A 15,210-nucleotide genomic window follows, 5' to 3' on the forward strand; every position below is an offset into this window, starting at 1 on the left:
ACACACACGCAACAATAAGTGAAAGAATACAAACAAAATAAAAAATAAAATTCAAATAAAAATAAAAAAGTCAGTTAAAATGACAATCAATCTAATTGAAACAGTTACATGTTATGGACTTGGCCTCAAGGATTCGTAGTTTATAACAGGACACCGGAGTAAATTCTCAAGCATCTCACACTTCTGATAATCAGCTGTCTGCTTGACGTTTATTCAGCTGTGTAAAAACTATAACTTTAATCTCAGCCAAACCGATTTACTCAGGAACAAATAAAATACTAAAAAAAAGCCAAACAATAACATTTTGAAGTTGTCTAAGTGACTCATATATCATGTTTAACCTGAGTAGTGAAAGACGGCGGTGGGTTTGAAAACGATTTGCCGGGAGTCCGGTGTTCTCACGGCTCTAGCGAGCCTAGCCCCCGGCTAGCTATCGAGCTAGTGGGTAACAGACGTCTCCGAAAACATCGGAGCGCTTTTGAAAATATGCGGTGTCTTGATAAACTGAGCAGATATTTGAGGTTTACACAGCTACATTCTCGCCTGAAAATATGTTAAACGTTTATTTTGTGACCCAGAAAGAATAATAAGAGTAATATTAAAACTAACTAGCTGTCGCCATTGTTGGAAACTGAGCTGGGCCGCGCTATGAATTCTGGGACACAGCTTCTTCTTCTTCTTCGGGGTTTAACGGCAGCTGGCATCCTTGTACATGCAGTGCTGCCATCTTCTGTTCCAGTCCGTTATTACAATCTTAAATCCTGCTACTTATTCCTGCGTCTTTCAGGATCTTACAAAGCTTCAAACGACGAGTCGACTATTAAATCAGTCGTCGACGATTTTGATAGTCGACGTAATCGTGACTAGTCGACTAATCGTGGCAGCCCTACTGTCAAGAAACCCAAATTTGACATTTTTTGGATCAAATTATTATTAAATTCAATCCAGTTTTATTTATATAGTGCCAAATCACAGCAAAAGTTGACTCAAGGCACTTTATATTCTAAGGTAGACAGATAATACAGAGAAATGGATGTTCAGCTGCCTGCTAGTTAGAAATAAGGGGAGGAAGACTGGACAACATGTGGAAGAGAGTCAGAGATTAATAATAACTAATGATTAAACACAAGAAATGCCCAGTGCATCATGGGAAGCCCCCAGCAGCCTAGGCCTATTGCAGCATAACTAAAGGACTAAGGCTCACCTGATCCAGCCCTAACTATATGCTTTAGCAAAAAGGAAAGTTTTAAGTCTAATCTAAAAAGTAAACGCTCTTTTGAGGTTATGCGATAGTATGAGGTCTTTAAGATAATATGGGTCTCATATTATTCAAGACCTTGTATACGAGGAGAAGCATTTTAAATTTGATTCTGGATTGAACAGGGAGCCAATGAAGCCATAATTATGCTCTCTGTTTCTAATCCCTATCAGTACTCTCACTACAGAATTTTGGATCAACTGTAAGCTTTTCAGGGAGGGATAAACTAGTTCTTGAGTGCTATTGCGCAAATGCAAAACAGCAGTCTTACATATTTGTTTAATGTACACATTGATGGACCTAACGGGATCAAAAAACTCATACTGCCCTATAGATTTAATACTATTTAATACTACTACAAAATTAAATTAAAGAAGTAAAGAGCTTTGGTTACATAGCGGGAAATCCACAGTTTGTGTATCTATTTTAATTAATATTAATTAATTTTTCATAAATTCTTTGTTTAGGTACAAAGGACGACGTCCTGAGTGTCATGCCCCCCATGTCCCCAATCAGCCCTCAGAAGCAGCAGCTCACTTTTACTTTGAACTGGCTAAGACTGTGTTGATCAAAGCTGGAGGAAACTCCTCCACCTCCATTTTCACTCAGCCCTCAGCCAGTGGGGGGCACCAAGGTCCACATAGAAACCTGCACCTATGTGCCTTTGAGATTGGCCTGTATGCTCTTGGCCTCCACAATTTCGTTTCACCTAACTGGTTGTCCAGGACCTATTCCTCCCACGTGTCCTGGATCACGGGTGAGCAGAAGTGTGGCTGAAGGAAAAAGATAATGGCCCACGTTTAATGGCCCACGTTAGTCACTTACTTTTCCTCCTGTGTCCTTTTTTTGTTTTCAGGCCAAGCCATGGAAATCGGCAGTGCTGCCCTCAACATTTTGGTGGAATGTTGGGATGGTCACCTGACCCCTCCAGAGGTGGCATCCCTTGCGGACCGAGCATCGCGAGCAAGGGACCCCAACATGGTTCGGGCAGCAGCAGAGCTGGCCTTGAGCTGCTTGCCTCATGCTCATGCCCTCAATCCTAATGAAATCCAAAGAGCTTTGGTGCAGTGTAAAGAGCAGGTACTATGGGAGGGGGTTTGCACAGTAACTTTCCACTAAAGGTTTAAGGCATGTCTAGTAAACAGACTGGCAAGATTATAAGTTAGACTGTTACTAATTCTAACTGTTAGAACTTGTTTATTTTATTTAAAAGGGACAGATTATACTGATTAACATGACTAGAGATCCATAACTAGTTTAGACAATTATAGAATTGTTTTTTAACTTTAATTTGATTTTCATTAATTGCATTGCATTAAGTGATTAGAAATTGCAACCATTTCTAGACAGCCATCTTTAGACCATTTAATGGTTTTTCATTATTTTTTACATTCTTTACATGTAATTCCTCCTTTGACTCCTTAGTCCATTTCTTCGTGGTTTTAATCTCAGACTTAGACGTTCTTTCTGTAAGTAGCTATAAGGTGAAGCAGACAGTGATCAGAGAGTCCATGAGCTGCACAGGGAACAGCACAGAGGGTGGTCTAGTAGTTTAGCATCCCTGGTGGAACACTTAATCTGTTGTCTGCATTTTGGAAGTTCATGGGTGAGGTTTGCACTGTAAAAATCCCTAGAAATAATGCTCAGGCAAGATGTTTTTTCTCTCCTTGTTGGCTATCTGGTCAACAAGCTGATTTTGAGCCTCTGACACACAGGCTTGTGGTGGGATGTAAACACCGACCACAATGAATGAAGAGAATTCCCTCTGTAAATAAAAAGGTTTGTAGTTCATAAAGAAAGACTCCAGGTGAGGGCTACGTCACTTTCCTCAGAGTGTGACAGCACACTAGCCTTTACTGATTTAGAAGCCGATTCCACCACCTCTTGTTTTTCCTGAGAGCTCCACGCTTTAGTCCACTGGGAAAAACCCCCTGAAGTCTGGCATCCGAAGAGCAGAGGCAGAGGAGTTTTTTACAAGTTCACTCATTTTATTTGCCAGTGATCGGATGTTCACCAGGTGTATAGATGGGAGTGAGGCATGCTGACATAGTTTGATGAGTCATCGTCAATGAAAACCAGGGGAAAAAAATATAGACATGACTGTCCAATGTTTAAGAGTTCATCTCTGCAAAAGTGACAGGAGGATAGCAGCAAAAACACTGAGTACACTCACAGAAATCAGCAACGCTGATTTTTTTTTTTTTTCCCTGGGGTGGCTGTAGCTGAGGAGGTGGAGCACATCATTGGCTGATGAAGTTGGTGGTTCCCTCAGTCTGCATTGCCAAATATCGTTGTGCATTGCCAAGTTGCTCTCTGAAGCATCCATCGGAGTATGAATGTGTGTGAATGTTGGTTAGAGAAAACAGTGTAGAAATAAGAAGCATATATCCCTGTACCCTTCAGAATTTATCCTGATCCTTCTATCAGTACTCATATCATCATTAAACACAAGTAAGCCAGTTCAACAGACAGGCATACGTGCCCATGCCATGTCATTCCCTCCACCAGTGAAAGAGTATGTTTTACCCTATGGGGTCATTAACTATTCCTTTCCTTTGCCATACTTCTTGTTTGCGGTCATTTTATCATGGTGGAGTGATGTGGTGGATGCTAAATGGACAGATTCTTATGCAGCACTTTTCTATTCTCTCAGAGCACTCAAAGCACTTTATCAGCAATATGATATGAACTGGATCGTGTCTATTGAACAAAAGGATGTCGTATTGTTTGATAGAAATGAAAGTTATCAAATATCAAAGTGAACAAATGATGTGGCAGGATTGTTTAACACTATGCAATATATTCAGTACTGGAATTTATATTCAATATTAATTGTAGCTAGGCTCAAAATGTTAATGCTAGCTTGTTAGCATTAACAATGTACAAAACTAGTTGGCACTAGGGGGGTGGCAAGAGATTATTTTATGGTGGCACATGCAACCCCTGGATCCACTGCTTAAAGAATGGTACAACGTTCCTCTCAGAAAATCCAGCATCTGCTCTCATCAGTTCCCAGATATTTACAGAGTTGTTTAAAAAAAGAGGGGATCCAATTGAGTTTTATTTATACAGCAGTAAAGCATGACAGCAGTCATCGATATGGTACTATGATTTAACAATGTAATGTAGGATAATAATACTATGAGGAAAAAATGGCCCTGTTTCAAGTTTTTTGTTGCATACAGCCACCAAATTCAAAAGAAGTTCATATTTTTGCAACATGGTACATTTTCTCATTTTAAACAATGTTTTCTGCTTTTTAATGTGAGTAAAATATTGTTTTTTTTTATGATTTCAAAAATCATTGCCTTCTGTTTTTGTTTACATTTTGCAATGTCCCAAATTTGTTTGTAGAGGTGCAATTCAAGTCAGTTTCAATGTTGTTTCCTTAGCAGTCAGTGATATTACATCTTTTGGATTTATGTTGTGGTTTCTCTAATTATCAAAGTAACTATCAAATATAACCTGAAATTCAACAAAAAATGTTACTTCATGGTTTATGTGTCTTGTGATGTACTGTCAAATCCTGCACATAAAATATCTGGTGTGTGGGAATATCTGAGTTATGAGGAACATTACTGTGAAAGTGGCTTATGGCAGTCTGCCATAACCTTAAACCAAAGCAGCAATATTACATAGCCCATGTTTCCAAGAGTAAATTTAAATTTCATTCATTAAACGTTTTGCTTCCTCATCTCACTTCCTCTCTGTCCTGTTTTCCTCTAGGATAATGTCATGCTGGAGAAGGCCTGCATGGCAGTAGAGGAAGCAGCTAAGGGTGGAGGTGTCTACCCCGAGGTTCTGTTTGAGGTGGCTCACCAGTGGTACTGGTTGTATGAGCAGTCAGTAGGTGGAGGATCAAGCCAACAACGGGAAACATCCGGCCGATGTGGGGCAAACGGCGGTTCGGGCAGGAGGCCCCCAGAGTCTAGCTGTGGTGTTCTTGACAGTGGAGTCAACATGGAGTCTCCAGGGGTAGCAACAGTCACAGCTTCCGTCACTGCAGCCGCTGTCGTACCAGTTATCTCTGTAGGGTCCACCATTTACCAATCCCACGCTATGCCTGGCCAGGCTATGGCTCACCCCCACACCCCGGGCCTCCACCCATACACCACTATCCAGGCCCATCTCCCCACCGTCTGCACACCCCAATACCTAGGGCACCCTCTGCAGCATGTCCCCCGGCCCACCGTCTTCCCTGTGTCTGGGGCTGCATATCCACAGGTCAGACCACAAGTACATTTTGGATCATTTTAGATAGTTTTGACTCAACTATGTTTTTCATTGTCTTTAAAGTCTTTTATATTCTTCTCTAAAAATATTTTATTGCAAGCGGTTAAATTCAAAGGGAACACCCCATAAAGTAAGAAAACGCAAAATAATGGCAAGCTGAAAGACATTGCTACCCATATGGAAAAGATATATATAAATCTTATAAAGTTTGTATCTGTCTTGTGTGAAACTTGTATGAAAAGCATATAAGAGTGAAAACAGATATAAGATCCCTTGAAAAATTATATAATGAAACTTGTATGTTTTGGATACTTACTAAAACAATGTATGAAAGTAATGAGAAAGTGGCCACTTTCATGAGTAAATCACATATAAGTTTTTACTATTTCTTTTCCATATGGGTACAGTTGAACTGAAAAACAAAAACCAGGATGAGAACAAATTGACACACTGAAGAAATATAGCAGATAGACAGACATACACATACATACTTTTTTCAGGAGTGTTTCCTGGTACTGTTCCAGAAATATCAAATATGGTTTGTTTTGACCCCTATATATTTAATGTAAGGCAAATTAAATTACATGACAATGACAAACAAACGCGCGTGCACACACACACAAAGAAAAAAGAAGCACAGCGCGAATGATCTCATAGCCAGTAACTTTTTGGATTACGCGTTATTAGTTTTTTCTTTTATTGCTTACTTTGTTAAGTTGTTTGGCTCCTTGGTAAAGAGATGAGGGCTACTTCAATACTTTTGCACATTACTTTACATGCGAGATCTTCAAACTTGCCTAACAGTTTCATAATTATAGATACTGACGGCTTTTATAGCAACTGGAAAAGCTTGTACAGCTCCTCAGGATCCTAATGTCAGACAAAGAGACGATTCTTATATCCAGTGCTGTTTATGAATAAGTGTGTGTGCGTATCACAAATGTTTTCACAACTATTAGTAGTAGTATTGTTTTTTTTCAAATGTGCATCTCATTAATTCCTAGTTTTTATTGTCTTGTACAGCACAGTGACTACATTTTGTGAAAATTTCTCTCTAGACTGTTCATAATAATATGCAAATAAACTTGCATGTTTGCTTAACTGCTTCAGGGAATGCACCCAGCATTCATTGGTGCCCAGTATCCATTCTCAGTGGCCACTGGCCCCCAGCCATCAATGGCAGCCACGGCTGTCGCCTTCCCTGGTGTTCCTGTACCGTCCATGACTCAAATTGCTGTCCACCCCTACCACACTGAGGCTGGTCTGCCACTTAGCACCACTGTAGCAGGTCGGGACTACTTTGTGTTTAAGATCAGCAGTTGCTAATTCTTCTGAATTAAAACTTTTTTTTGCTGGTAATTGTTACATTGTTACATGGACGAGTTTGCATACAGTTGTGGTCAGAAGTTTACATACACTCATCAGAAGCATGAATGTCAAGGTTAATTTGGGACTTTTAATCATTTCTTTGAACCGCTCTTTTTTTAGCTTGTCCGTGTGGACAGTTACAAATTCAGTCAGAGGGCCTCTTTCTTGGTTCCCCCTGTCTTGGTCCATGGCAATGTCTTCTTCTAGACCTTGGTGAAGCAACTGAATAACGTGTTTGAACTGATTATCTTAGAATCTGCAGTTGTTTAGAAATAGCTCCAAAGGACTTTCCTTGTTTAAATCCTTATTCTCCTTCTTAGTTTAACTGAGTTCTTTGGACTGTTCAGACTGATCCTTTTTATGGTAGAAAGTACCCGTTGTAGTGAACTGCAATCGCAGAACCTTCAGCACCACGTATTAAACAACTTGACTATATGTATGTATTTGAGCATAAATGTATATTTTTGACCATATGTGAATTGGAGAAAACCTAAAATAAACGTAAACCTTTGGGGGTTTTTAAAGCCACTGAAGGTACATTCATGCCCTTTATTAGTGAATGTAAACTTTTCACAACAATTGTATGTTGTCATTGCTAACCAATGTACTGTGTCTGTTGTAATGTTGTAGTTGGTGGTGTTCACCCTGGCCCCACCATCCAGGCCATCCAGGGAGCATCTCTGCCCTCTCTATCCTCTCAGCCTGGCTCCTTGGTCAGCAGTCCTTTCCCAGCAGAAGATGAGCAGCACAGCCAGCCCATTAGCCAACAAGGCCTGCACTACTTGCATTCTGCTTATAGAGTTGGTGAGTAGTTTATGTTCTCTGATTATATGTTAGTCTAAGTCAGGGCTGCCCAATCCCAGTCCTCGAGAGCTACTATCCTGCAGCTTTTAGATGCATCCCTACTCCAACACAGCTGAATCAAATGGTTTGTTTACCTCTTCAGCATGCCATCATGTTTGGCAAAGGCCTGATAACAAGCCATTCATTTGATTCGGGTGTGTGGGAACAAGGATGCATCTAAAAGCTGCAGGATAGTAGCTCTCGAGGACTGGGATTGGGCAGCCCTGGTCTAAGTAGTCTGCATTATTAACCAATATGTATTCCTTGTCTTCGGTAAAGGCATGTTGGCATTAGAGATGTTGGGCAGAAGGGCTCACAATGACCATCCCAACAACTTCTCCAGGAGCCCTCCTTATACTGAGGACGTCAAATGGTTGCTGGGACTTGCTGCCAGGCTAGGTGAGACTTTACCAAATAAAGGGACATCTCTGGCTGCACTGACCTGGACACATATTTGCATTCTATTTGAAATCGGGGAAGTAAGATAATAAAAGAAATAGTTGCTACAGAAGCCAATTTTGAAAAACAAAAAAAATACAAAAAAGTAAAGCCTTCAATTATATAGTAATGTTCTAGGTCTTAAGCCATCCATTATTTCTTTGCATTTTGCTGGGAAATGGCAAATGGCAACAATGTATTGAAACATTTGGAAAAATAAATGGAAATGAAGTATATGAGAACAGAGATTGTAAAATTATGACCATCTTTATTTTTCAACATAGCCTGAACTCTCTGTGGCGGATGGATGGGAATGATGATCCCATAAGGGATAAGGAAATAAAGAATAGAAAGAGTACAGTTTACATTTAATAAACAACCAACTTGAATAAAAGTGCCACAGGTGCATAATGGGGGCCTTAAGAGAGTGCAAAAATGTTACATATGCAATAATGGGGGGAAAAGACAAAAGTAACATGAAGTATGACTGACACTGTGCAAGAGAGTAGTGCAAACTGTATTACTAAACTATATGAAAAAGAAGAAAGGGTAAAACCGATAACTATGTGTGGACTCTTCTGCCACAGAAAAACAGTTAGTGTACAGTTTTATAGAGAGTGGCAGGAATTTCCTGAAGCGTTCTTTATGGCAGGAAGTGTGAATCGGACTGAGGGAGAAGGAGCGCTGCTGCCTCGACATGTGGAGTGTATTTTGGTGTGATGGGTTCTCCATGATGGAGAGCAGTTAGCTCAGTGACCTCCTGTCCCTCACTGACCAATGATGCTTTCAGCTCTGCGGATTAGTTTGTTCATCCTGCCGGTATCTCTGGCACTGATGCTGTAACCATGAAGACAAATAAACAGGCTTCACTCCAGTCCACAGCTTCCTCTTCCTGACGTAGCAAAAGGATCAAATTAAATAATGAAGGGTCCTTTTAAAAAGGAAATAATGAAGCGTCACATGTCATTCAGTTTCAGACAGTTAGTCCTCTTCTTTTGTGTATGTTTCCTTTTTAGCTATTTTAATTGATGCTGGCTTAGCTATAAGCTTTCCTCTTTAGACTGCTTTAAGAGCATTTCAAGAGATAACGGGATTAACCGCTCCATGGTCATTTTCAGTTAAATTGTAATCTGTCTCGTTTTTTTTTATTTCTTCCACAGTTGATTTATTATTTGAAATTTTATAGATGATCTGTGTGTTGGCTGAAGTTTAATGCAAATCTGATTGAGACAGAGGTAGGAGTCAACTCAGGCAGCAATCCCTGGATCAGTTGACTCCTACCTCCATCTTAATCACTGTTACTCCTTCCTGTCTAGATGGCTCAAGGCAGACTTTTCTCTCACTCTTTCCATCCTGCCAGGAGTCAACTATGTGTACCAGTTCTGTGTTGGAGCAGCAAAAGGCGTCCTCAGTCCATTTGTCCTGCAGGAGTTAATCATGGAGGCCTTGCAAAGGCTGAACCCTGCCCACATCCATGCCCATCTTCGAACACCTGCTTTCCAACAACTTGTCCAGCGCTGCCAGCAAGCCTATCTGCAGGTACATCATATTCACCGCAATACAGCGGTCCCTCATTTATCGCGGGCGTTACGTTCTAAAAATAACCCACGATAAGTGAAATCCGCGAAGTAGCCAACTTTATTTTTTACAATTTATAACAGATGTTTTAAGGCTGTAAAACCCGTCACTACACACTTTATACACTTTTCTTACACAGGCATGAACATTTTCACACTTTTCTCTCTTGTTTAAACTCTCAAAGCTCAAACCTTCGTAGAAAAATAAGTCCAGTATTATAGGATCAAACCAGACACCCCCAGCTGCCACTGACGGTGCAAAATGTTTCATCGACATTGTTGCGTTTGTTGGGGAGAAAACTTACAAACATACAGTACAGCACTTCAGACTCACACTGCTAGCGAAGATTTGTGTAAATTTGACAAGCTCGCGATATAGCGAGGGACCACTGTATTCATAATGGGGTTGATGACAAAGAGTAATGCAGGTTGGGCTGCAGGACTGATTCCCACAAGTATCTCATATTTATAGGTAATTAAAATCTTTTACAGCCAAAAATGTAATTCAGTCAAATAAAGTAAAACAAAGTTTTTCAGTAAGGAGAGTAAAAAGTATCAGACAAGGGAAAGCACGATAGAGCTGTTGCAAAAAGCCAGGTTCGGCCAATATTTGTCTACATGTGTTCGCAGGCCCAAGTGACTGTCGTGGAAATTTTAACGAACAAGTCTGCAGACACAGTTACTATAATCAACGCTGTTTATTATCACGCACACAAGAGAGAGTACATCCAACAAGATGCTGTCATGCAGTCTCTGAGACGGAAGTGGAGCTCCCACTCCTTTATGCGTTCACAAAAAGGGAGGAAGTAACAAACTGATCATACCACCTCACGCGGCTCGCTATGAAACCTAACAAACACTCCACTACAACGAGTACACTGTTTCATGCCCTTGGTATTATCAGCGCCTGCAAAAGAGAGTTGTTTTCTTCAGCTGTTGAGGTTGACATGGGTTGAGCTAGTTCTAGACTGTTGAGTGGAAGTTTCCATTACGCTGCCACAACTGAGCATAAGCACTGCAGCACTTTAAATGAGAAAAAAAGAAATTTTCTATTACATGACCGATTGGGAATCTGTTGTGATAACCTGAATCTGATAATACCCTGACTCGATGTTAATTTTCTTTTTACATATTTTCTGTATTTTTTTTCCGGCCACTTCATAGTGACTGACATATCCTCCCAGCAGCTAATTGTCAGATGTTGTGGCGGCTGCACCGAGCAATTATGTAGATTTACAGCTCCAGTTCCAAAAGTTTGTGATGCTGTGTGAAATACCAGTTCAAACAGAACGCAATGACTTGTTAGTCTCATAAAGCCATAATTTATTAACAGTAGAGCATCAAAAACGTATCAAATGTTTAAACTGAGAAAATCTTCATGTCATCAAATTTAAAATGAACTGGGCAACTAGCTGAAAAGAAAGCTGAAAAGAAACAGCTATATGAACATTTTGAAACTAATTGAGGTTGAATGGCAACAGGTCAGTAACATGTCTCAGCTTAAACATTTGAGATGTTCTTTTTGTTCGATTGTCAATAATATTTGGGTTTATAAGATTAGAAAATCATTCTTTTTTAAATTTACATTTTTGTTTTTTTGGACTTAGGTTGTAAATCATTTAAGCACATCTGTAAGTTGGTTGAATTTTACAGTGGCCTAGCTTTATAGAAACACTGTCGTAAACTAGAAAAATTGGATGCCTTAACGCTGAAGATGTCTGCTGAAAAAGTTGAAAAGTTGTATGGCGGTGAAGAAACTGAAAATTCTGCTGAAAACAGGTGAAGAAGCAGAAATTTTTGATGAAAACAGGTGAAAAGCAAAAAATTCTACTGAAAGGGGTAAAGACTGAGAATTTTTTGCTGAAAAGTGGTAAAAAAAAACGTTGCCCTGAGTAGGATTTGAACCTGGCCCTCCTGGTCTCAAGGCAGCCACTCATCTCACTGAGCCAAACTCATTCTCGCAAAGAATAGGTGGAGAGACTGACAATTTTGCTGAAATGAGCAGAAGCTGCTGAGACTTGTGCTGATAAGAGGTGAAAAGGCTGAAAATTTTGCAGAAAAGAGGTGAATCAGCAGAATTTCTGCTGAAAAGAGTTTTGAAAAAAGCTGAGATTTGTGCTGAAAAGAAGTGAAAATTCTGAAAATTTTCAGTTTTTTCAGTTTTTTCTGAAAACAGCAGAAAAACTGAAAATTTTGCTGAAAAGGGGTGAAAAAGCTGAAATTTGTGTTGAAAAGAGTTAAATAAGTTGAATTGGTAACTGAAAGAAATGTTGCCATAAGCGGGATTTGAACCCGGGCCTCCCAGTCTGAGAACGGCTGCTCATCTCACTGAGCTAAAACACAGCTCAGTCCAGCAAGGAAAATCAGTGACGCCATTGATAATATGGCAGAAATGGGCAAAAAATATTGCATAAAAAATTCAATATCTCAAAAAGTATAGAAGTTATGAGCACCAAAAGTCATAGCAATGATTAGCAGAAAGAGCAGAATTTTTCAAAGTTTGAACAGTGCAAATAGCATGAACACTGAGAGAGTAGTTAAGCGGCAAAAAACGTACGGAAGCAACCAGAATAATAAAGAATAAAGAGAAACAGGAACTCAATAGTGTGGATGCCCTTTGAGGGCATCCACGCAATTATAGTCCAGCATGTGTTATGTGTGAGTAGCTCCACTTAAATAGGAAGGTTCAGGCTACATTGTCCAGTGTCACCTCCTTTTCTCTCTGCAGCATATTCACCACCGGCTCATCCACCTGACACCTGCTGACTACGATGACTTTGTCAACATGATCCGCAGCGCAAGAGGTGCTTTCTGTCTGACTCCTGTGGGTATGATGCAGTTTAATGATGTGCTGCAGAACCTGAAAAGGGGCAAACAGACCAAGGAACTATGGCAGCGTATATCCCTGGAGATGGCAACCTTCTCTCCGTGAGCAGCACACTCGGGGAGACAAAATCTGCTCAGCGTCAGCCTGGGCCAAGAAGTCCCATCCAGCCTCCAGCATAGCTACTGCCACTGCACTGAGCTGACCACACTTACGTGTGATTTTGTTAGGGCCATTGCTCCCTGCTCCGAGGACTCAGTGAAGCGCACATAGGCAGTGCAATCGACTCCCATTCCCCAATTCACAGACTTACTTTCGTTTTTTGTGTTTGTCCACCAGAGCGTTGTGAAGAAGCCTGGTCACTTACCTGCTCTTCCTGGCTGATCTTTTATCATTGTTTATCGTTATGTAAATGTGGAATTCCGGTGTACTCCTTCCTTTCTTCATTTCTCCTCAACTTAAGACTGACAGGGATCTCTCCCCCTCATCCTCACTTCATTTTCACTGTTTTGTATTCTGTTTTTAGTTTTGTTTTAAAGGAAACCACTGCGTGAGTTATTTTTATGCTGCAACATTCCTGTGTAGTGTTAGATGCTTCACTCACCAGAGTCTTGTCACCATGGATATGAATCATTACAGTGTGGGACAAAACAATGATTTGTGAGAAGAAGAAAAAAAAAAGTTTAATATGAAGCATTTTATTGTCCCTATTGGTGAGGATTTTTCAGTATTTTGTTTAATCTTTTTTTGATACTTTGTAATAGGCTATGACACGTAAGCAAATAGGAATGGGACGAGAGTGAGGGAATGCTGAAGGTGCTTTTTCTGTTGTGTGGGATACATTTGTACATTTTAGCCTGCCTGAGAAGTGACATGAACAGCTCCAGACCAAAACCAGAGGCCACCTCACCACTGCTTAGGCAAACAATGTCTGCAAGGCCTTCTCGAGCTACACTGTCCAACAGTCAAAACACCTTATCAGTCCCATTTGGGCTAAGTTGTTTGTTTGTTTTAAAATAATTTTCCAATATAGAATCCCCAGATTTCCAGCAGCTGTCAGAACGTTTAATAGATCTTTTATATAAATATAAAAATGCTTTAAGGCAAACTAGATTTGCTTAATCTAATTTACAATGCTGTCTAAACACAGCTACTAAACAGACTCCTGACTAAAACGTAATAAAAAGAATTTAGAATAGCATGACCATAAATATTAAAATCACGCATCCAGCCCTTCTTCACCGCATCTAAAGCACTGACTAGTTTAAATGCACAGAATACAGCAGTGTGGATGGAGATGGCAGACCTATTGGAAGCAGCATTGTCCATTTGACTGATCCACATCCTTTTTCGTCCAAAGTTTTCCATATTGTAAAAGCCAAACATACCGTGTAAACACTCCTTTATAAGCCTTTTGTTTGTCCAGTGATATGGAGTGCATTTGCCTTGTTCTGATGCACCAAACAGAACTAAAACCACTGTTTGGATGATTGAAGTGTAAAAGAAAAACTTTCTGGCCGCACTCAGAAAAACCCAAATAAGCCACACAAAACTGAAATGTCTGCTTTATTATTCATGTGCCTGTTTTTGAAGGCTAGGAATTTGGTTCAGCAAATGTACACAGTGGACCAGACATCGCTGTCTCACCTTTCAACCACATTTGTTTTCTCTGCAGATTACACTGACATCTATTATAGTGTAATCAGTACCAGTCACCATATCAGCTTAGCGTTTTAGGTTGTCCGAGGTCCTGAATTATATGCTGCTCATGCTTTGTATACACTGTCACACATGTACAGTGTAGCTAATCATCTAAAACCCAAATGTTCTGAGACTATTACTTTGGCATCACGTTCTCTTAATCAGACATGGCTTTGGCTTTCCTCTGGAAAGTGCCATCTTCTTTGTTTTCAGTTTTCTGGTCCACTTAAGCCCCAACACTCTTCAAGACAGTTACCAGACACATATGACACAGTGTGTTTGAGTGGCCCTCTTCTTCGATGTGGTTAGCTCATAGCCCATGGTGCTGTTACTTCAAGACATGTTGACACAGTCCAGGCAGCTGCTGTGGTTCTGAAACTGGCTCATTGGTTCTGGACCTCACAGGTGAAGGTGACGTAGTAGAAAATGTACTGTGATATTTTTGTATTTCTCAAAAGTGTAGTTCGATTGAAAAGTTGTATATGTTCTGATTGCAAAAGGTTCTAATTGAGAGTGCAAAGACAAAAAAATAAAAGCAATAGTAAAAGTGTAGAGTTTACTTTAATAAAGATCATTGAAAACACTAAATTGCTTTGACTGATTTGTGGGTTTGAGTAGGGATTTATTTGTTTTATCCAACTTAGGCTAAAATGACCAAACCAACGTGTTTCTGTGCAATATCTCACCCATGGCCACAAGAGTTAGCAGTTATCAACTGATAAATTAGTAAGACTCAGATTGTTCAATCCTTTTCCTGACAATACCCACTGTCATATATACTATACAGCAGTCCCTCGTTTACGTTACGTTCTAAAAATAACCCGCGATAGGTGAAATCAGCAAAGTAGCCAACTTTATTTATCTAAAATTATTATTATAGATGTTTTAGGGCTGTAAAACCCCTCACTACACACTTTATACACTTTTCTCAGACAGAAATGAACATTTTCACTTTTCTCTCTTGTTGG

The 15,210-nt window shown here is 40.0% G+C and overlaps 1 protein-coding gene across 1 annotated transcript in view; it reads left to right on the forward strand.

The window, feature by feature from the left end:
• Positions 1-14,825, forward strand: part of zswim8 (zinc finger, SWIM-type containing 8) — a gene marked incomplete at its 5' end in the record, with an annotated part of 40,147 nt that extends 25,322 nt beyond the window's left edge. Inside the window, 8 exons of the mRNA XM_040005078.1 lie at positions 1,726-2,015; positions 2,115-2,338; positions 4,985-5,482; positions 6,602-6,779; positions 7,490-7,663; positions 7,982-8,101; positions 9,501-9,679; positions 12,446-14,825. Of these exons, the coding sequence (XP_039861012.1) occupies positions 1,726-2,015; positions 2,115-2,338; positions 4,985-5,482; positions 6,602-6,779; positions 7,490-7,663; positions 7,982-8,101; positions 9,501-9,679; positions 12,446-12,649 (1,867 nt within the window). The remainder of the gene's footprint in view (positions 1-1,725; positions 2,016-2,114; positions 2,339-4,984; positions 5,483-6,601; positions 6,780-7,489; positions 7,664-7,981; positions 8,102-9,500; positions 9,680-12,445) is intronic.
• Between the last annotated feature and the right edge of the window lie 385 nt (positions 14,826-15,210).

Source organism: Simochromis diagramma, unplaced genomic scaffold (assembly GCF_900408965.1).
Source record: "Simochromis diagramma unplaced genomic scaffold, fSimDia1.1 OVJJ01000309.1, whole genome shotgun sequence".
NCBI classification, from domain to species: domain Eukaryota; kingdom Metazoa; phylum Chordata; class Actinopteri; order Cichliformes; family Cichlidae; genus Simochromis; species Simochromis diagramma.